The sequence below is a fragment of the Maylandia zebra genome, linkage group LG10, assembly GCF_041146795.1.
Source record: "Maylandia zebra isolate NMK-2024a linkage group LG10, Mzebra_GT3a, whole genome shotgun sequence".
In the NCBI taxonomy this organism is placed as follows: domain Eukaryota; kingdom Metazoa; phylum Chordata; class Actinopteri; order Cichliformes; family Cichlidae; genus Maylandia; species Maylandia zebra.
Genome location: NC_135176.1, coordinates 16,744,943 through 16,766,179, shown reverse-complemented (window position 1 = coordinate 16,766,179; position 21,237 = coordinate 16,744,943). Strand labels below are relative to the sequence as shown.

The following is a 21,237-nucleotide window of genomic DNA, read 5'->3' as shown; positions in this document are numbered from 1 at the left end:
TGTTTGCGTGGCTGTTAACAGCTCTCAGGCTGCCAAGTGGGTTTGGTGCTACATCACATTGCATTTCAGTTCATTTTATTTCACAGTCCCTCCAGCTCCAGACGAAGGCACCTGGCCAAAACAATTACACAGTAATAACTTAGAGCACCTGAGTCTTATATGCAGTGCGAATACTAAAAGGCTGACACTAAGTGTGTGTACGGGGGATGGGTGTGTGTGTGTTCATTTATTCCAGGGAGCTTTGACATGCAGTTTGACCTCCAACTGGGGGTGGGGACTCTAGTCGTGGCCAAGCCCCTTGATGCGGAGGTGCAGTCTGTGTACAACATGACGGTACAGGTGACAGATGGGACCAACTTTGCCACAGCACAGGTACACAGAGTTTTGATTTGTTATGCACTGGCGCTGCCTCTCATACGCCCCAGACCCACATCAAATTAAATTATTGTTCCTTCTTTTCACGGGGAACTGTTTACGCTCAGCTTCGCTTCCTCTGCTTGCGCTCGGTTTTTCTGAAATTATCTCATACTGACTATGAAATGTGCTTTTGTTGCCCTGCTTTGACATTCCCTGTGCTCCTGCTGTCGGGGCTCCCCTACTGGGTATATCTTGTAAGGGAAATCCTTGATATCAGAGAATTAATGGGATTACTCTGGACAAATAAAGGTCAAGATACAAAAAGAACGTCATGCCTCTTGGAGAACGCTCGCTCTGGCTTACCAGTCTGCCATTAATAGGGCCTTGTCTTAATGCAAATAGTGTTCAGTTGTGTCTGAGCCTTGCATTTACTCTACAATTGGATTGAGGATTGTCAGTTACCGAAGCTAATTCGACTCCAAGTCTCCTATCACTGTTTGCCACTACGCTGACTATGCAGATTTCCCCTTTCCTATCTCTTCATCATTCAGGTGTTCATTCGAATACAGGACAGCAACGACAACCCTCCAGTTTTTTCTCTACCAGCTTATGATGTCAGCGTATCTGAGGACATACCAGTTGACATGGAGCTGCTGCGGGTCAGAGCATCGGACATTGATGAGCGTGCCCGTTTGAGCTTCTCCATCTATGGCAGCGTAGACCCGGCCAGTATGAGGCTGTTTAGGGTCAATCCTGGCACAGGAGTTGTCTATACTGCAGACAGGCTCGACTATGAAGCCCGGACACAGCACATCCTCACTATTATGGTGGGAAAGGAAGCATGGATGACAATCTGTTCGTGTGTGTGTGTGTGTGTGTGTGTGTGTGTGTGTGTGTGTGTGTGTGTGTGTGTGTGTGTGTGTGTGTGTGAGCTTGGATGTTACTGTGAGTCTCTATGCGCCACTGTGCTATCCAATAAATTATGTCCGTTTTGGCAACTGTGTCTGCCTCACTTAATTTTTGCTGATTTTGTTCTTTTATCACCTCGTACAGCTCTATCCATATTCATCTCTCGTTTGCTGCTTTAGGTCAAGGATCAGGAGTTTCCATTTAACCGTGACCTAGCTCGTATCCTGGTGGCAGTGGAAGATTCCAATGATAACATTCCCTACTTCACCAGCACCGTATACGATGCTACGGCCTACGAGACTTTTTCTGTCGGCACGTCTGTAGTGCAGGTGACGGCCCTAGACAAAGACAATGGGATTAATGGGCAGCTCACCTATACTATAGAAGCAGGTACGGTCCAATGTGCAAGAAGATTATTCTCCTTTTGATTTGTATCTGTGCTTGTGTTTTAAACAGTGTAGTGACCTGTGATTTCTTTTTGTATCCTCCTTTAATAGTGTCTGTAACCTTTCTGCTACTTTCAGGTAACACCGGTGGTGTGTTTGGCATTGATAATACCACAGGCCTTATCTTCATTGCCAAGGAACTGGACCTCACTTCTTTAGGCTTTTACACCCTCAGTGTGCGCGTCACAGACAGTGGATTTCCCCCATTAATGGCCACCGCTTCAGTTCGCATTTCCTTGATCCTCTCAGACTTCTCCAAACCGAAATTCTCTCAGAAGGAGTATCAGGCTGAGGTAAAAAAATAAAATAAATAAAAAATAAAGTTAGAGATAAATTACTGTCTGAAGGGAGAAGGCTGGAGAGGGTGGGAGAGATAGGAGGAATAAAGACAGCTTGGAGGCAGTATGTGTGTATAGAGGTTAAATGTCTAGACAGATATACAGGAGGTAAGAACGGTATTTTTCAGGAAATGGTCTATACAACTCACTCAAGTTCTGAAAATCTACCTGTATATTTCTGCTCTTTGGCTTTATAGATTATGGAGAACAGCAAAACTGGAACTTACGTGATCACTGTTAGCGCCCTCAGCCGCTCAGCACTCATTTATGACATCACCAGAGGCAACGAGGAGCGCTGCTTCTTTATTAACCACCATACCGGTGTAATCACTACACGCAAACCGCTGGACTTTGAGGTTTGTTAATGTTTTTTCTTTTTTGGTTATATATTAGATGTAGATGTATAGATGCTTAGCAGTCAAACAGTGGGTACGAGGGGCTTCCGTTCTGTCCCAAGTGCATTTTGTAGGTGTGCCTTTGACCCAAATATATAGTCAGTCATAAAGAATTATATTCAGCCAAAAAAAGCAACAGCAAACAAGCAGTCCTGGAACAGATGGTGTGGCCCTCAGAGCCGTAATCAGCATTACATCTAATCACTCACTGTGATTAGATGAGAAAAAAGTAACTGAGAGTGCATAAATATGCAGAGGTTCTCCAAGATGCTTCTAACAAGCTGTCATTTCAGTCACTTGTTTGAATATACCCTGAGGACAAGGTATTGTTGGAAAGGGAAAGGATGGTAACATGAAATATTTATGTGATTTAATTTCTATTTCCAAAGATTTATAGCATTATTTTTAAAGCCACTGTCACGTTCTTCTTTATGCAAAAAAAAAGCTGGCTTTACATCGGATCTAAATTGAATTAGTTTTTTAAACAATTTCACTGGATTTCTTTGCTTTGCCAGCAAACAACATCTTACTTTCTGGTGGTGCGTGCCCTGAGCATGGCTGGAGTGGAAGCCAGCACCTCCGTCATCATACAAGTAGTAGATGTGAACGACAGCCCACCTGTATTCCAACAAATCAGGTATTAGTTGTTGTATCAGTTGTTGAGTGTTAAAAAGTGATTTTCTCGACCGACCTAAGAAATATTTGACTGACATCAGCGTTACCTTTTTCTCCTAACAGGTATGTCGGCGTAGTCAGCGAGGCTGCTCCAATCAACAGTGTGGTCCTGGCAGAGGACGGTAACCCTTTGGTCATCCAGGCAACTGATAAGGATCGCAACCACAATGCCCTGTTAGTGTTCGAGATCATAGGTGAGACTGCTCGGATGTTCTTCAGCGTGGACTCTGGGACTGGATCGATCCGGTAGGTGATAATGCTGTGCAGAAGTTGAATCACTATTGATCTGATTAATTTCCTTATAAGTTGATATATAATGGGTTTGTTTAAATGATTTTTAGAACGATTGCCAGTCTGGACTATGAAACCTTCTGTGAGTTCGTCTTTCGGGTTCATGTTAGAGATAGTGGCCAGCCTCCACGGGATGCTGACAGCCCAGCAGAGGTACTTATAAAGGTAAGCAAATAACATATGAATCAGCTTTCATTGTCTCATAAACAACTCTTGACTCACTTTGAGTTCTGCGTTATCGTAGTCATTTCTCAACATTATTTTCACTCCCTGTGTACCACGTCTTAGGTGATCAACATCAATGACTCGCCCCCTAAGTTTTCCCAGGACACTTACGAGACAATCCTCTTGTTGCCTACCTACATGGGTGTAGAGGTTCTTAAGGTTAAGGCTCTTGACCCCGATATGACCTCTGACCCCACACTTAACCCTGACAAGTCTATCACACCACAGCTGCTTTACTCTTTGGTGGATAGCAATGTGGAGTTCTTTTCTGTTGAGCCATACACTGGACTTGTGACCGTCATCAATCAGAGCCTCAATAAAGACCGTTATCGCTTCAATGTGAAGGTAGGTCTTTAGTGGACATGACATACCATTTGAAAGTCTTTTCATCATTCTGCTATCTGGACTAAGCTGGGCAAACATAATAATGATTTCCTCCAGAAGGTCAGATTCCTGGGTCAGTGCAGAGTTGTGCACATAGAGCCCAAAATTATGTGGTGACTTGTTACGGGATACATCATCTGCATGACTCAGGATTTTCTGACCCAGGATTACATCCAGAATTATTTTACTGTTTTTATTAAGAAAATAAGGGCAGTCAAATTGAGCTAAGAAAAAAACCTCCAGCATTACATTCTCTGCCATAGCTAATTCTGACTCATTTATCTTCTTTCTTTAAGGTTTGGGATGGACGTTTTTCCAGCATGACACTGGTCACGGTGCTTGTCCGAGAAGCTATAGACAGCGGAATTCTCTTCACCTTCCCAGTTTACTTTGCCTCCATCCCAGAGAACATACCCAATATCACCTTAGCGACTGTGGTGAGCACAGTTGGTCACCGCCTCAACGAGCCACTCAAGTACACTCTGCTGAACCCCGTTGGGCGCTTCAGCATTTGGCCCACTTGTGGAGCAGTGTTCACTACCGGTGTGCCTTTTGACAGAGAGGAGAAGGACAGTTATGAATTGGTGGTGGAGGTCAGCAGGGAAGATGAAATATTGAGGGTGGCTAGGGTGATCGTGCAAGTACAGGTAGGTATGGAAATCATCTGCCTGCAAGCATGCTTCTAGTTGTTGCTTTTTCTGTCCATCCTTCACACTTACAGTAATGCAGACTTGGGCGTATTGGGGCAGTCATGTGTTTTCAATTCTTTTGGTTTAGAATGCTTTAAATACGTTTTACATTGTTGCTTGAATGTGTTTTTGTTATAGACTAATTTGGTAGGACAGTGGTGCAGTGGTCAAGAGATTGCGGTGCAGATTTTGTGTTGCTGAACAACATTAACCCTCCTGAGCTTTAAAATGACCCCATTATGTTTTTCTTAAAATCAAATCTTCTAGGTGGAGGATGTAAACGACAACTCTCCACAGTTTGTGAACCTTCCCTACTACGCTGTAGTGCAGGTAGAAGCACAGCCAGGATCAAGTGTTTTCAGGGTCTCAGCTACTGACAAAGACTACGGTCGGAATGGACAAGTGACGTACAGCCTTAAGGAGCAGCACAGAAACTTTCAAGTAAGTAAAACATCTTCCCTCATTTTATATGGGAGGCTGTAAAATGTTATAATTGTGCAAATTCATGAGTTGGACTGATTAATGTCTATAAATCCCATGCAGGTGCACCCTGTGACAGGAGAGCTGACCTTAAAGAGAGCCTTCGAGGCAGATTTATCTAACGCAGAGTACAAACTGATCCTCGTGGCGACTGACGGTGGCTTCCCTCCTCTGTCCAGTGAGGTGGAGCTGCCTGTTAGTGTAGCAAATAAAGCTATGCCAGTATTTGACAAGCCTTTTTATGGTGTCACCGTCAAAGAGGATTTGGATGTCTCCACCTCCGTCTTGTGTATCAATGCCAGTAGTCCCGAGGGCCAGAGCGTCATCTTCACCATCACAGATGGAGACCCATCCCTCCAGTTTGACATTGGCTTCGACACAGGAATCATCCGTGTGATTTACCCGTTAGACTATGAGACCACACAGTATTACCGTTTAACGGTGAAGGCTACCGATACACTGACCGGAGCTAAGTCGGAGGTTGATGTGGACATTGTCATGCTGGACGTGAACGATAACCCACCGCTGTTCCTGAACACTTCATACTCAGCTGTGCTCTCTGAGAACTCCATGATTGGAACGCCCGTCTTACAGGTGTGTGTGTGTGTGTGCGTGTGCGCATGCCTGTGTTTGCTGAGTTAGTCCAGTGTGTACTCTAACTGAATGAGTGTTTACACTTAAGAGTCACTTCAGCAGCATTGCAGATGGCTCATTTATTCATGGGAAGATGGTGTGATATTTGCCTAGAAATTTCCCAGTGGAAGTGCTTGACCTTTAATACAATAGTGCTCTTTTTTCATTCGGGAACATATTTCTGTTTACAAGATGAGAACATCATATGATTGAATTTGGATTTTTCTCACATCTTTTTAAGTCAGTCAGCAAAATACTGTAGGCCCGTGTCCCTTTTTACTAGCATTAAAGTGTAAAAGAAACAGATTTAAGAACAGAGGCTTATAATCACTGAGCCTTAAAATATGCTTTGCTCTTGCTCTGTGGTACTGCAGTATTGTTTACCATGTGGGTCGTATTTAACCTGATCAAAAGCACATCTCTGCCTCAGCAGTCAAATAACAGATTTCTGGACATCCAAGAAGGGATGCCAAATGGTTTGGTATCAGTACATGAAACAGTCGCTAAGAGATGACCTAAGTTTCTGTTTATTAGCTCTGAATGGCTATAATGGGCAAAATATAAAGATAACGTTGATAAATTAAAAATCTTGGTGGTCCTCCTTGGTATGAAGGTCAGCTTTTTCAACTTTAGTGAAAATTGGGGAGAAATGTTTGGTCTATAAATGTACGGCATCAGTACGGCAACCACATCAGTTAAATTAACGCAAATTAAATTAACATAAGCTTGGTGAACTGAGTTTTCCCCAGGTCGTTGATGAACAAGTAGGAGATCTGACTGGCGCAGCCTGGTGAAACAGTGCGGCCTCTCATTGTTTTACAAGACAAAATAATTGTTTGTTTAAGTCTAAGAAACCAAAATGCCAAAATATATTTTTGCTTATTTCAGTGACCTCTAGTGGTTATGTGCTGTGTTTTTTGTAGTTTCTCAATATCAAAATATCAGTTTCTCGATATCTATTTATTATAGGTACAGCTGGCCTTCATATATTTGAAAATCAGGCATATGTTTTAAAAGTTAACTGCACAAACTCACTTCCAACTTTGACCCAATTGTGGCATTACATTACTCAAGTCACAGATATAAAAAACAGGGGACCAAATTTCAAAACCTTTTATATTTGTTTAAAAGAGCTGCACAGACTCCGACAGAAGTAAAAACACTTGGAGCGCTATGACCGACTAATCAGATTTTCTGTTTGGCTTCCATATGATTGTTCCACCTCCTTCTTTAACATTATATCACAACTTTTAATATTTTTATATTTTATTACTTTATTTCTGTAAATGTAGTTGTATCTCAGCAAATGTTCACGCTGAATGTTAAACAAATGCTTTGACAAGGTTTTACATGTCTTTCTATCCTATTCTCAGTAAAATCTGGAACGTTATTTACTTTTTCAATTGGCTGCAGTGGTGGTGTTGTACCCACAGAGTATGTGTGGGGTAAGCAAATCAGCCCTTATCTTGAATAATGCATGAGGCAGGACACAATTGAATGTAACTCTCCGTGTAGGTGTTTGCCCAAGACCAGGACACAGAAAAGAACGGCGTGGTGAGTTACCAGATCCTATCTGACATCTACAACAGCACCGACTACTTCAGCATCGACAGTAACAGCGGGCTGATATACACGGCACGTCTGCTCGACTATGAGCTCATCCAGCGCCACAACTTCATTGTCAGGGCGACGGACAGCGGAGACCCTGCCCTTAGCAGCGATGTTACTGTCTCTGTGACTGTAACTGACACCAATGACAACCCACCTAATTTCAGCCAAATGCTGTACGAGGCCTTTGTCAGCGAGCTGGCTCCCAGAGGACACTTTGTGACTTGTGTTCAGGCATCAGATGCTGACATCTGTGATGCCAGTAGGCTGAGGTAAGGAAAAAGACGCTTTGAGAACTTACCGATTCTGTGTTTTCTCTGTAGACTTGATTTACCTTTGAACCTAGATGCAAATCCTCTTTAAGAATTTTTCAGATTGTCACCTCTTGAAAAGCACAGTGCAGTGTTTTGGTTTGCTAAAATCCCAGTAATCCTGGTTCAGTTTCACACGAGGCTTTATTTAGATTTTTCTCAAGCAGTTTTGGCTCAGCACCCCCTCAAGACAAGTAGACACTTGTAATTTGCAGCACCTCTTGAGCAAAATAACTTTGTAGACCGCAACACAAGCTCTCTCTTCTTCCTCCGCCTTCAGGTACAGTATTCTCTCAGGAAATGAGAAAATGACTTTTATGATGGAGCCAGATACGGGGGTGCTTCGTCTGTCTAACAAGAGGAGACAAGGCATGAAACTCTCCTATCAACTCAATGTGTCCGTGTCGGATGGAGTCTTCACCAGCACTGCTCAGGTGAGACAACTTTTGGCAGTTACGTATTCGTTCTGTCAGCTGATTTGGTCTTTTTTTAAGTCTCAGTAGTCCTTATACACAGAAAATGGGCTGACCTTCTTCACCGGCCTGTCAAAATTATTACCAACCTTCGCTGCTGCTCAGTGTAACTGCTGTTTCTCACAACTGCCAGCTCCACAGTGGGAGGTTAATGTCTCGCCATATCAGATTTACTTTGAGGATAAGCTGCCAGCTGGAAAAAATACTCACATCTGTCTCTTAGTGGTAATTACAAATGGGAGATTTGAGGGGGGGTTGGGTCATATATCACACATTTCTGTTGCAATAACACATCACCCCATTCTTAAAGTTCTTCTTCTGACATGCATGAAATATGTGTGCAGCAGTTCTTCACGGAGGTGTCAGTATCTGTGTGTAATCCGTGTGTAATTCAAATCAGTAACTAATTGTTCACAACCCTGGTGTTCTTACTACTGCTTTGCCTTTTTGATTTGATCGTGTTTGACAAATCAGCCGGTGATGTTTGTTGGGATGGCAACAGCAGCATGTCAGCAGACAGTGAGGATAATGATGATGGAGTGATGTTGCGATGGTGATTCACAGGTGATTGTACGTGTCCTGGGAGCTAACCTGTACAGCCCAGTATTTAGCCAGAGGTTCTACTTGGCTGAGGTCCAGGAAAATGCACCGGAAGGGTCAAAGGTCATTCAGGTAATTTCACTTTTTCAGTGCACTGAATTAATGAATACAAAATAACACAATGAGGAATATTGATGAATTTCTGTGTGGACATACAGGTCCGCGCAACAGATGAGGACTCTGGACTGTACGGACAGATCACCTACTCGTTCATCAACGACCTGGGGAAAACTCAGTTCACCATTGATGCAGATGGGGTCATTTCCACTGTTCAGAAATTAGACCGAGAAAACCCTTTCAACAAGGACATGGTGCTAACTGTGATGGCCCTGGATGGTGGAGGTAACTGTTTCCCTAAAAAGCCATCTTCAAATCAGCTAATATAAGTAGAGATTCTCCGATTGCAATTTTCTTGGCAAATTTAATTTTCCTGTTTTATTTCTCCGCATGACCAAATTTTCTTTCTAATAAAAATAACTGAGAGCATATAAAAATAAAAATCAACTTTTCTTCAACACAAAATATTTTTAAGTTTAAAAAGTTTATCTAAGTTATTTAACTTTACAGTTTCACCCCAAACTGCTCTCGATGAAATAACTGAAAATAAAGAACTCTGCTGCTGGAAAGAGTTATAAAAAATTGACTGAAATTGAGCTGCTGTACACCCACCTTTACTTGGCCTTCACCAAAAAAAAGCAGGTGCAATAGATTTATATAACAAAAGTTGGTTACATACATCAACCCTTTCCTCTTTTTCACTTGTCTTCACAACTTTCCTGGTAACTGCATTGATGCTTCTATTGCTCATACAATTTCCTTCATTAGCTTTTTCTTTGCGGGGCTGCCCCTGCAGTTTACTTTGGTAAACGAAATGCCATCATTCACTTTCGGGAACGTCCATACTAACCATGCGTTAGCATGTTGCGTTGAAGGTGCATAGACTTTTTTCCTGTTGTGCATCGATTCATTAATCCTAAATCGATTTTTAAATATATATGAACTATTCCAACAACCGCCAAACAGTTAAAACAACAAATGAGAGCAAGTAAACGGATACCGCAAAAAGATGTAAACAGAAACTACTGAAAGCCGACATCTCACAGGTTCCGAAGCTGAGGGTTTCCTCACTCTCCGAGCAAAATACATTGAACCAGTAGCAAAAGAAGATCACAACTACACTTCACATTTGATAAACATCGTCATGAATTCCCTCTTTCTTTGGCAGTTTTGATGAAATCACACTTCCTGCAGAGCTCTTTCACTCTCTCGGTGTACTTCAAGAACAGTTTCCCCATCTTAAATCTCTGTTTTCTGCATTATTTGCTTGCTTATTGCACACCAGTCTACCATTGTGTTCAGCGCTGTCGCACGCTGTTTTTTTGTTGTTGTTGTGTTTTGTTTTGTTTTTTCAAAAATGACCTCCGACAAGAAAGCCTCATTTTTGCTGTTCAATATTGAAGAAATTTAAATTTTTTTTGCCAAATTGGAAAACACTTAAATGTCTCTAATAAAACCTCTGTAACTGTAATGTTCGTTTTTTAAACTACTGCAGAATATTTTAATACTTCTGACTGTCTGAGTCAAAATTGAATCAAATCAAATCAAATTGAATTGGGACCTTGTGAATCAGAATTAAATCAGCTATAGAAATCAGTGATAATACCCAGCGCTAATCTGTATCATTTGTGCATATTAAATGTATGTGTGTTTTTATTTTCCAGGCCGTGCATCATTTTGCACGGTACGGGTGGTTCTTGCAGATGAGAATGACAACGCCCCCCGGTTCAGAGCAGTGGAGTATCGTATGAGCATTAAAGCAAATGTTGCCAAAGGTTCTCTTGTCACTCAGATCCAGGCCACTGACCCAGATGCTGGGTCTAATGGAAGGATCACATACTCACTTTACAGTGAGGCACGCCTATCTCTGGTCGATGTTCTGGAGGTCAGTGCATGTTGCTTTTCAACTTCTTTTTGACTGCCCTTTGTAAAAAGAAAATTAATATCTATGCAACACATAAAATCACATAAAAATGCAACCACATGCAATCTGCAACAAATTGATTTAAAACTCATTAAAGCACAAACTCTTTTAGCGGTAAACTTGATTTTCAATTAAGGAATGTTTTCACATGACCCTCCGTTCCCACTTCAGGGGATTAAAAGCCATCTGTTTGCTGTAGATTATGTATTTTTAATCATCTAATCAAAATGATGTTGCATTAGGGTTGATGCTTTGGTCAATTTTGAAAATACAATTAAATTTAAATAAATGTGGGCTATAAATGAATCGAAACACCATGGGATTAAAGGAATATAGCTGCAACTTATAAACACTGTATGTCGCGGTGAAGCTTGAAGGGCATTGCGGTTCAGTTTGTGCGCATAAAACCGTGACGTTCTCCTTGTATTTTATTAATGTTAATCAAAATGATATAAAAATAGCAACAACTTTCGTGGTTTGGAATTAAACACATAACTACAAATGTCAACAGTTTAAAAAAAAAAAACTCCCAAAAGCTGATTTAAATAGCCTTGTGATTTTGCTGGTGTTCAGGTGGAGCCAGACAGTGGCTGGATGATGACTAAAAGCACAGTGGACCACCTCCAGGGCACTGTGCTGTCCTTCTTTGTCAAAGCCACAGATGGTGGTTCTCCGGCTAAGCACTCCCTGGTGTCCGCCTTCATCCACGTAGTCCCTCCAGATGCATTCGTTCCCTCGTTCAGCCAGCCTCAGTACTCCTTCACCATCCCTGAGGACACAGCGGTAGGAACCGCCCTGGGGTCTGTGTACATGGGTGCTGGACAGACCGGGTTCTTTAGTGCAATCGCAGGGGAGACGCTTGACAGCAACCAGGAGGGGACCTTCCTGGTGGAGAAGGAGACTGGTCTCATCCGTCTGGTGAAACCGCTAGACTATGAAGAGGTCAGCATCTTCCGCTTTAAAGTTGCAGCAACAACAAGACGAGACCTGATTGAGTCAGTCTCCACTGTAGATCTGGAGGTTAAGGTTGGTACCACAATGCACTGCAGAAGGATAGCATTTGCGTTCTGTTTTTCAGTTGAATAGGGAAATGTGCATATGCAATTATGGATTTTATGAAATAATTGCAGATTTATGTGATAAATTAATTAAAATAGTAAGAAGGGGGTAATTGTGCTGTCTTTTCATTTAGACTTTGTTCAGCTGAAGCAGATTTATTGTTTTATAGGTTCTGGACGTCAATGACAACAAGCCGCTGTTTGAGACCAGCACCTATGTAGCCACGGTGATGGAGGGGATGCCTGTGGGGACCAGAGTGGTCCAAGTGCGTGCTCTTGATCCAGACTGGGGCTCTAATGGGCAGGTGTGTGACAGTCAGGTTAAACTGTGAATCATATGTTTGTGAATCTTTAAAACAAGCATTTTTCTAAATTCAGAGAGCTACAGGCGCTGCTATGCATCCTTTATTTGAATTGCAGGTGACCTACAGCCTCGGTCCTCTGCTCACCTACAATCTAGACTTGACAAGGGATGCCAGCTTCTTCTCCGGGCCTGTGTCTACCACTTCTGTCTTTGCCATTGACAGTAAAACAGGTTGGATCACCACAGTGAGTCAGATGGACCACGAGGCCTGCTCCAGCTACAGCTTTGAAGTAGTAGCGTCTGATCTGGCCGAGTTACTGCCTCTCTCCTCCACCACAGTGGTGACCATCACTGTGTCAGACGTCAATGACAACCCGCCACTGTTTGAGAGGGAGCTGTACCGAGGTGCCGTAAAGGAGAGCGATCCCCTCGGTGAAGTGGTGGCCGTTCTGAAAACCAAAGATCGAGATGGCACGGATCAAAACCACCTCGTCAGCTTTTGCATCACTGGTGAGGACACTGAGACAACTAACAGAATGCTGTCCCGCGCACTCTGCTGCAGTAACTCTTCATCTTGCAATGAGATGAGACTGTGCTGCAAAGGTCAAGTTATAAATTAATTTGAACTGATATGCCAAAAACAGCTTTCCTTTAACTTGTATTTTTTTTTTTTCATTTTAATATTACAAAGTGCCCATTATACTATGAAACAAAAATGCTTTGTAGAAAACCTTAATCTACACTCATGTGAAGAAAAAATAAGTTTTTGCACTATGACAGCTGGGACGGGCTCGTGGCTGATGGATAGAATTATCAGGCAGGTGCTTCTAATGAAATGCACTTGATGAATTGATCATTCTCGTTCACAACCTTAGCTATTACTTTATGCGTTCGCGCTTTAAAAAAAAAATGAAAATAATAAAGAGCATTGCTTGGCCTCTCCAGAAAAACTCTGACCTTGATAATGAGTAAGAGCACGTCCATTCACAACACACTGTGTGTTAATGATTGCGGATGATCGTGGCTCAAGAGTTGGGAGTTCGCCTTGTAATCGGAAGGTTGCCGGTTCGAGCCCCTGCTTGGACAGTCTCGGTCGTTGTGTCCTTGGGCAAGACACTTCACCCGTTGCCTACTGGTGGTGGTCAGAGGGCCCGGTGGCGCCAGTGTCCGGCAGCCTCGCCTCTGTCAGTGCGCCCCAGGGTGGCTGTGGCTACAATGTAGCTGCCATCACCAGTGTGTGAATGTGTGCGTGAATGGGTGGATGACTGGATATGTAAAGCGCTTTGGGGTCCTTAGGGACTAGTAAAGCGCTATATAAATACAGGCCATTTACCATTTACCATGATGTATTTTGTCCTTGTTTTCTGGCATTTAAAAAATACAGATCGGCCGAGTGAAAGTGTCATAAAAGGTCAAACTTTTAAACTTTGAAGGGCCACGGCCGCTGCCCTACCCGTCTGGTTTACATTATGAAGATGGTTATTGATTGCACCAAAAGGTGCCTGCATCATTTTTTATGTGCGGTTGGAGAGAATCTTGTTCTCATTCATCTTGCGAATGAGTAATGACTCGCAGTTTGTTTACATTTAATATAATACATCTTCACTCCTTTCTTCACTTTTTAGTGTCAGCGCTTTAATTCTCATCTGTATGACCTCCAGGGGGAAATCCACGAGGAGTGTTTGGCCTGGCCCTTGTGCAGGGGGAGTGGAAGGTTTATGTGAGTGGTCTGCTGGATCGCGAGCAGCAGGACTGGTACCTGCTCAACATCACTGCCAGCGATGGCCTTTATGTCGCTCACACCGCAGTGGAGGTTACAGTCATGGATGCAAATGACAACAGACCCATCTGCAACCAGGTCAGGGATAAAGACAAATGGAAAGTGTGCAAAATGAAAATATGCAAAGTAAACAAACCAAGAGGAGCTTGTGGAATGTATAGAGCATTGCAGAGTAAATGGCTCTATCTGCTGTTTGTCTCCATATTCCAGTTAATTTTCTGTCTATAAACAGAGAGAATGCATTGCTTGTGACCATGCATGCAGTCATGTATGCTTGTTATTGAAAAGATAAGTTAGGGCATTGTGTTTGTGGACTGAATGGGGAAAACAAAAGCTGTTTATCAAAGAAGGAATTTTTAATCATTTTATGTCTCATTTAAATTGTTTTCTTTTTCAATCCCAATGAGAGCGTCAAGAGTAGTGGAGATTCCCAGTTCCCCCAATGATGAACTTTCTTTTGGGTAATCTTAACGCTGGCTTAGCTCTGAAAATTCAGCTGCGTTGAATAATGTTCAAATCTGCATATTCATGACTTGGTAAAGAAAAGTCTGTGGCTTCACGAGTAAAACTGGATTTGCTCACTTCAAATATTGATACTTTGTTCTAAAGTGCATCGAAGTTCTAACTCGCTGCAAATGAATTCAGCCAAATTGTCTTTGTTTTATATTTCGGGCCAAGTGTTGTAATTTATGTATAAACTGACTTTTCCATAGTGCTTTTATGGAGTGCATAATGCAGTCTTAATCTAATAACGTACTAAACCGATGAATTACACAAGTTTGAGAATTTACACAAATAAAAGACAGTAATCATGATAAAGCCAATTAAGTTGAGTCCCTTGTGCTATTTCCTACCTTCCAACGCCAACATTCACCCTACATTTAGAGTTAGTCTCAAAAAGACAATCTAGGAGAGGAAAATCTTTATGAATTGAGAGAATAATTGGACTGTGAAGTCTTCTGGGGGCTCTCCTTTCATTTAGTAAAATTCTGCAGTTCTTCAGTTTCACATAATTAGTTGAGAAACTTTCTTTTTCCCTCAAAACTCTAAACTCCTTGAAATGCTCCCTGTTCTCCTCTGATAGTCTTTTTTTCCCTTCTCGCACGAGCCAACACTATAACTACAAAGTGATTAGTCTGACATTACATGGCGACAGCAGCAACTGGATCAAAATGACACTCGCATTGCCACAGAATGAACTCTAACTGCTGTTTGGGCATCTTTTCTAATGGTTTTTTTTCATAGGAAGATTAGTAGTAGTAGTAATAGTAATGGCGTTTTTCTAGTAGTAACGATTTCAAACTCTTAGCTGGTGCTTGCTCCTTTCTTGTTTTTTTTTATTAAGTGATTAATCAGGATATAAATATTAGAAAATCCCCAATTTAATGCTTTGAATTTTTATTTTGTTCAGCAAACAAAAATGCAAAGATGATATAAAACAAATTCTTGGCATTTTTCAAACCTTTGACTGGTTACTAGGTGTTTCACCTTTATATATTTTAAATCTGAACGTTAGAAGATTCAGCAGAGCCAACAGAGCAGGGTGGGGTGTGCTAAAATGCCGTTGCCGCTGCTGGTCCGTGTTTGATGAAATTGTGAGGCCACTAAGCTCCATTTCTCCAGTCAGTCACTGGCAGAAATGGACACCGGGTGATAAAAGGGAACTTCTATTAGCTGGAATAATGGATCAAGTGCCCAGTAGTTGGATGTCTTTTTAATGTATTAGACAGATGCATTTTTTAACTAGAATGGTTAGTGTTACTATTACTGTGCACTTTAATTTCTGCATATGCTTTTGTGTTATCACAGGCCGTGTATAGCACCTCTTTTCCTGAGGACATTCCCATTAACAAGGGCATTCTAAGAGTGGGTGCAACAGATGCTGACTCAGGCTCCAGTGCTGAGATCCAGTATTCACTGTTTGGCATTGGGGTTGAAGATTTCTACATGGATGCAAACACCGGTACATTTAAATATTTCATTTCAAGGGCTTGTAGCAAAAACAAACAAACAAAATCTCTTTTTATACCTCCCCATTTATGCCCTTAGGTGAGTTGCGTACAGCCATTGTGATGGACCGGGAATTGGCCCCCAGCTACAAACTCATCGCCCAGGCAACTGACGGGGGAGGCCTGTTCTGTCGCTCTGATATTTTTCTCAAAGTGTTAGATGTCAATGACAATGCCCCCCTCTTCTCATCCACTCATTACCTGGCGAGCGTGTATGAGAATGCTTCGCCTAAGGCTTTGCTCACCCGTCTACAAGCCAGCGACCCAGATGAAGGTAAGCTGCTGTTAGATAAGTAATGTCAGGCAGCGATGATGAATTCAGAAAGTTTTAAGCTTTAAATTATTTAAAAATAATGTGCTGTTTGAGTGTCCGAGCAAGATTATGAGCCAAGATGTAATATATTGTGAACAGTTAGTATGAATGTGTTTTTTCCAGGTCTCAACCGTACAGTGCTGTATTCTCTGGTGGACTCAGTGAATGGGTTCTTCTCCATCGACCCGGTAACTGGAGTAGTAGTTCTGGAGAAGTCTTTGGACAGAGAGAGCCAGGACTCCTATCGTGTTCGTGTGGAGGCCACTGATCGAGCTGGACAACAGGGGGCGCTCTCCTCACAGGTTGGTGGGTAGTCCAAGTGACCCAGATTCAGTATTGATTGTGTCTACAATCAATGTTAAGTCTACCAAACATTACTGTAGGAAATATTTACGCCTGATGCTCCTGATACAAAAAAGCCACTTGTTCTGAAATGAATGAATAATTGAAAGACTAAATAAAATAATAAATAATAAAAATGCACTTTTGAACAAAACTGACATTTATAACAGTGTTTTGCAGCATTTATGTTTTTTGGGTAACATAATCTTGTTTTTCTGAAAAAAATCAAGTGAATAACACATGATCCTTGAAGAGATTAGGTAAATCCCCAATTAGATTTTAATTAAGATAGCTCGTAGTCATGTGAACCGTGTGGAACAGAAAAAATGACGCAGTTACAGAGAGAAGTGGTGCAGAAAAGGTGGAAAACAGATATGTGGCAAATCTGAAACTGTGTTGTGTCTCACAGCGGCTATTTAAAAGTAAACTTTAATTTTGCTCATTCACTGACCATAAATGCTGGGAATGGCATTATTTTTAGGAGTAAGTGTCACTTTCATTACAAATATAGAGAGGAGTAGTTGTTGTTCTGTTACTTGTAGTAGATGATTGTCATAGCCACAATGATATAAAAGCAAAACTACAGTAATAGGATTAGTGGCGTCCTGTATTAAGTAGCAGAGGTGTGGACTCGAGTCACATGACTTGGACTTGAGTCAGACTCGAGTCATTAATTTTATGACTTTAGACTTGACTTGAAAAAATGTTCTAAGACTTGTGACTTGACTTGGACTTTTACACCAAAATTTAACATGCATATTATATAGAGATTGAAAATGTGACGTCATTCACGGGTAGAACCGCAAAGGATTCTGGGAACTCGTGGCAAGCGGTACTAGCGCACGCAGGCTTTCAATTAAAATCAGTTATACAGCGATAAAAAGAAACACAAAAATGTCAAGAAGCTGTTGTATTATTAACTGCAATAGCCGGTCGCATGACAGCCACGGGAAGCCGACGGGTAAAGAGATCGGTTGTTATCGGATTACGTCGTTGAAGAGAAATTGTTCAAGCCATGTTTCCGAAGTAACAAAGACGCGACGGGTGGCCTGGATTGCAGCCATTCAAAGACCAATTATAACGTCCCAGAACACTCCAGCTCACAGGTTAGTCTGCTCCAAGCATTTACACGAAGGTCAGTGTTTTTTAGTAGTTAATACGTCATTTTCATAACATAATTGGTGATATAGGTTACAAGCAAGTCTGCCGCTGAACAGAAATTGTGGCGCTATGCCCCTTTATTTATTGTGCATAAATAGTGAATTGTCCTGACACAATATTGCGTTTCACTTCTGTTATTATGGTACATTGACAAAAACATATACTTTTATTCACAGGATAAAACAGTTGTTTTGTATCACTAATTGTCCAGTGCGATTACAGCATACAGTATTGTTGTCACTGCTACATTTCTGTGATGAACCAGAAATTATTTCCACTACTAATTAATTACCGTTGAGCTCAAAGGTTATATTAATAAACGGTTAAGGAATGTGTATTTATGACGACGATTTGTGAGATTGGTAAACTTATGATACGTACGATGGTCTTTCGTTCTACACGGTGCATTTCAAGGTCCTGCACCCATCCGTCGGTAAACTGTACCTGGACTTGTTGCAGTGACCGGAAGTTACTAAACTTCATGAGTGTATGCACTCACTCCAAGAACCGTATGATTATTAATATGCATATAAATAAAGAAGCTATTTTGTGCAAAGATGTCAACTGTAAGAATGCTGTGCATAAACATTTACTCTGCTCCATGTATGATGATATAGTGACTGCTCTGTATAAAAGTGGCACACTGCTTGATAAACAATATAAGCATAAGAAACCTAACATCAGACCTGGCTGGAAAGAACATGTATCCATGTACCATGATGAAGCTCGCATAGCTTATAAATGTTGGGCCATGGCTGGAAGACCTAAACAAGGCCCAGAATTTGAACAGAAAAAATGTGCGAATGCCAGATATAAGTACGCTGTTCGCTTTATAACTAAAAATGAGCAAATGCTAAGAGCAGATTCTTTGGCCAGGAAAATGCTGTGTAATAATACGGCAGATTTTTGGAAAGAGGTGAAAGCTCTTAATAACTGTAAACCATCTCTACCATCAACTGTTGAAGGTGTTTCTGGGGCAGATAACATTGCAGCATTATGGAGACAGCATTACAGTGCGTTGTTTAACTGTATAAAAAGTGAACCATATGAGGACAATCTTGACATGAGTAATGACACAATAAGTGTAAGGACACATGAAGTATATGAAGCCATTCATAGGTTGTCTGATAATAAATCCTCTGGTTTGGATCACATCACTGCAGAACATTTAAAACATGCTAGTGTAAGGCTAGCTCCTCTTTTAGCACTCTGTTTCACTGGGTTTATGATTCATGGCATATTACCAGACTCAATGCTGTGTATTTTACTGGTACCAGTTATGAAGGACAAAGCTGCAAAAGTGAGCTGCTTGGATAATTACAGGCCAATTGCACTAGCCAGTATTTTATCTAAGGTGTTAGAAAGAATCTTGTTTGACAGAGTTAGTGTGTTCATCTCTTCTCTGGATAATCAGTTTGGCTTCAAAGCACGGCACTGACATGTGCATATATGCACTCAAAGAAATAGTCAGTTTGTACAGGGCTAAAAATTCATCTGTCCTCATGTCTTTCATTGATGCCTCTAAGGCTTTTGATCGAGTGAACCGCAGAAAACTTTTTGATAAAATGAAGAGATGGGGAGTTCCTCAGTACATCGTGAGGATTCTCTCTTACTGGTACGCTCATCAGAACATGCAGGTTAAATGGGGAAGCAGTATTTCTGCCCCCTTTGGTGTCAGCAATGGTGTTAGACGGGGTGGGATTTTGTCTCCAATTTTATTTAATTTGTATGTTGATGATTTGTCCATACAACTGAGAGCCTGTAACACTGGGTGTATATTAGGTAAAGCACTGATAAATCATCTTATGTATGCAGATGACCTGGTTGTTTTTAGTCCAAGCAGTGCTGGGTTACAGGATCTTCTTAATGTCTGTACTGAATATGGTGTGCAATATGACATTGAGTATAATGCTGCTAAAAGTGCTGTTTTGATATGTAGAACCAAGCAGGATAAACAGCTAAATTTCCCTTTGTTTAAACTGGCACAAAAAACTCTTGAAGTTCATAAAAAGGTGAAATACCTCGGTCACTTTATTACTGAGCAAATGAATGATGATGATGACATATACAGACAACGGTGTAAGCTCTATGTGCAGGCAAATACTATTGCACGCAAATTCAGCTTTTGTTCACTTCCAGTTAAAGTGGCTTTGTTTAAAGCGTATTGCACACCGCTATATACTGCCCCCTTGTGGTCATCCTACAAACAATGTAGCATGCAGAAGCTGCATGTTGCATATAATGATGCGATGAGAATCCTTTGCAGGATACCTAGAAGTGGTAGTGCCAGCCAGATGTTTGTAGCTGTGGGTGTTTGGACTTTTAAAGCACTTTTAAGGAAGCTAATGTTCAATTTTAGAGAACGACTGGATGGTTCGAGTAACAGTATAATTGTAGCACTTACAGATCCAACAGTGAGTGGTTCCCGTTACTCATCCAGTCTCAGAAAGCACTGGTTAAAGTGTTTGTGTATTTATTGATTTATTTTAAGTAATTGTGTTTTATGTATATTATGGTTTTATGTTTTTACAAATGTTTTAGATACTTATTTATATACATATATATATTTAATGGTGTATACCTTGTGTTGGGGGGGGGGGGGGGAGTGTTGTGTGTGTGTGTGTGTTTTTTGTTTTTTTTTTGTCTTTTTATGGACATGAAGTCTGCCAATTAAGATTGAATTGAATTATAAAGATCCATTAGAGTGTTCATCATATCGTCCTATATCACTCTTAAATGTAGATTTAAAAATACTGTCAAAAACACTTGCTCTCAGGCTAGAGCAACATCTACCATTGTTAATTTCTCCAGATCAGACAGGTTTCGTGAAGGGTAGGCATGGTTTTTTCAACCTGCGCAGGTTTTTGAACATATTACACACCAAGTCAACTACAACCCCTGAAATTGCCTTATTACTCGATGCTGAGAAGGCATTTGACCGGGTGGAGTGGGATTATCTGTTTTATACTCTGCATAAATTTGGATTTGGCCCTAATTTCATTTCATGGATTCAGTTACTTTACTCCTCACCTATGGCACGTGTTAGAACAAATTCGTTATTCTCTTCTTATTTCCCACTTCTCCGTGGTACGAGACAAGGTTGTCCCTTATCCCCTCTTCTTTTTGCATTATCAATTGAACCACTGGCGATTAAACTGCGAGCTGACAGTTGCATTAAGGGCATCTTCAGAGGTGACCAGGAGCACAAAATATCCTTATATGCTGACGACCTCCTGCTGTATATGTCAGAGCCTTTATGCTCTCTTCCCCGTGCTCTTGCCATTTTTGAATGTTTTGGTAATATTTCAGGTTACAAGTTGAACCTGCATAAAAGTGAACTTCTCTGTGTCAACTCTATAGCCAGAAAGATTTCATTTTCAGGTTTTCAATTTAGCGTTAAATCAGGGTATGTGACCTATCTGGGGGTTAAGGTTACCCACTCATACAAAGATCTTTATGAAAGAAACTTTGTCCC

General features: G+C 41.3%; 1 protein-coding gene across 4 annotated transcripts in view; it reads left to right on the top strand.

The window, feature by feature from the left end:
* The window catches only part of fat3b (FAT atypical cadherin 3b), a 74,225-nt gene that overhangs the window by 27,221 nt on the left and 25,767 nt on the right, over window positions 1–21,237 (top strand). For all 4 annotated transcript variants that reach the window (XM_076889195.1, XM_076889193.1, XM_076889194.1 and 1 more), the window contains exons 11-34: window positions 236–372; window positions 909–1,184; window positions 1,446–1,656; window positions 1,791–2,005; window positions 2,248–2,406; window positions 2,961–3,082; window positions 3,184–3,366; window positions 3,462–3,576; window positions 3,700–3,981; window positions 4,317–4,667; window positions 4,977–5,150; window positions 5,253–5,783; window positions 7,338–7,702; window positions 8,022–8,175; window positions 8,779–8,886; window positions 8,973–9,156; window positions 10,536–10,756; window positions 11,369–11,821; window positions 12,024–12,158; window positions 12,274–12,667; window positions 13,819–14,015; window positions 15,747–15,900; window positions 15,987–16,220; window positions 16,383–16,561. In XM_076889195.1, the coding sequence (XP_076745310.1) occupies window positions 236–372; window positions 909–1,184; window positions 1,446–1,656; window positions 1,791–2,005; window positions 2,248–2,406; window positions 2,961–3,082; window positions 3,184–3,366; window positions 3,462–3,576; window positions 3,700–3,981; window positions 4,317–4,667; window positions 4,977–5,150; window positions 5,253–5,783; window positions 7,338–7,702; window positions 8,022–8,175; window positions 8,779–8,886; window positions 8,973–9,156; window positions 10,536–10,756; window positions 11,369–11,821; window positions 12,024–12,158; window positions 12,274–12,667; window positions 13,819–14,015; window positions 15,747–15,900; window positions 15,987–16,220; window positions 16,383–16,561 (5,534 nt within the window). The remainder of the gene's footprint in view (window positions 1–235; window positions 373–908; window positions 1,185–1,445; window positions 1,657–1,790; window positions 2,006–2,247; window positions 2,407–2,960; window positions 3,083–3,183; window positions 3,367–3,461; window positions 3,577–3,699; window positions 3,982–4,316; window positions 4,668–4,976; window positions 5,151–5,252; window positions 5,784–7,337; window positions 7,703–8,021; window positions 8,176–8,778; window positions 8,887–8,972; window positions 9,157–10,535; window positions 10,757–11,368; window positions 11,822–12,023; window positions 12,159–12,273; window positions 12,668–13,818; window positions 14,016–15,746; window positions 15,901–15,986; window positions 16,221–16,382; window positions 16,562–21,237) is intronic.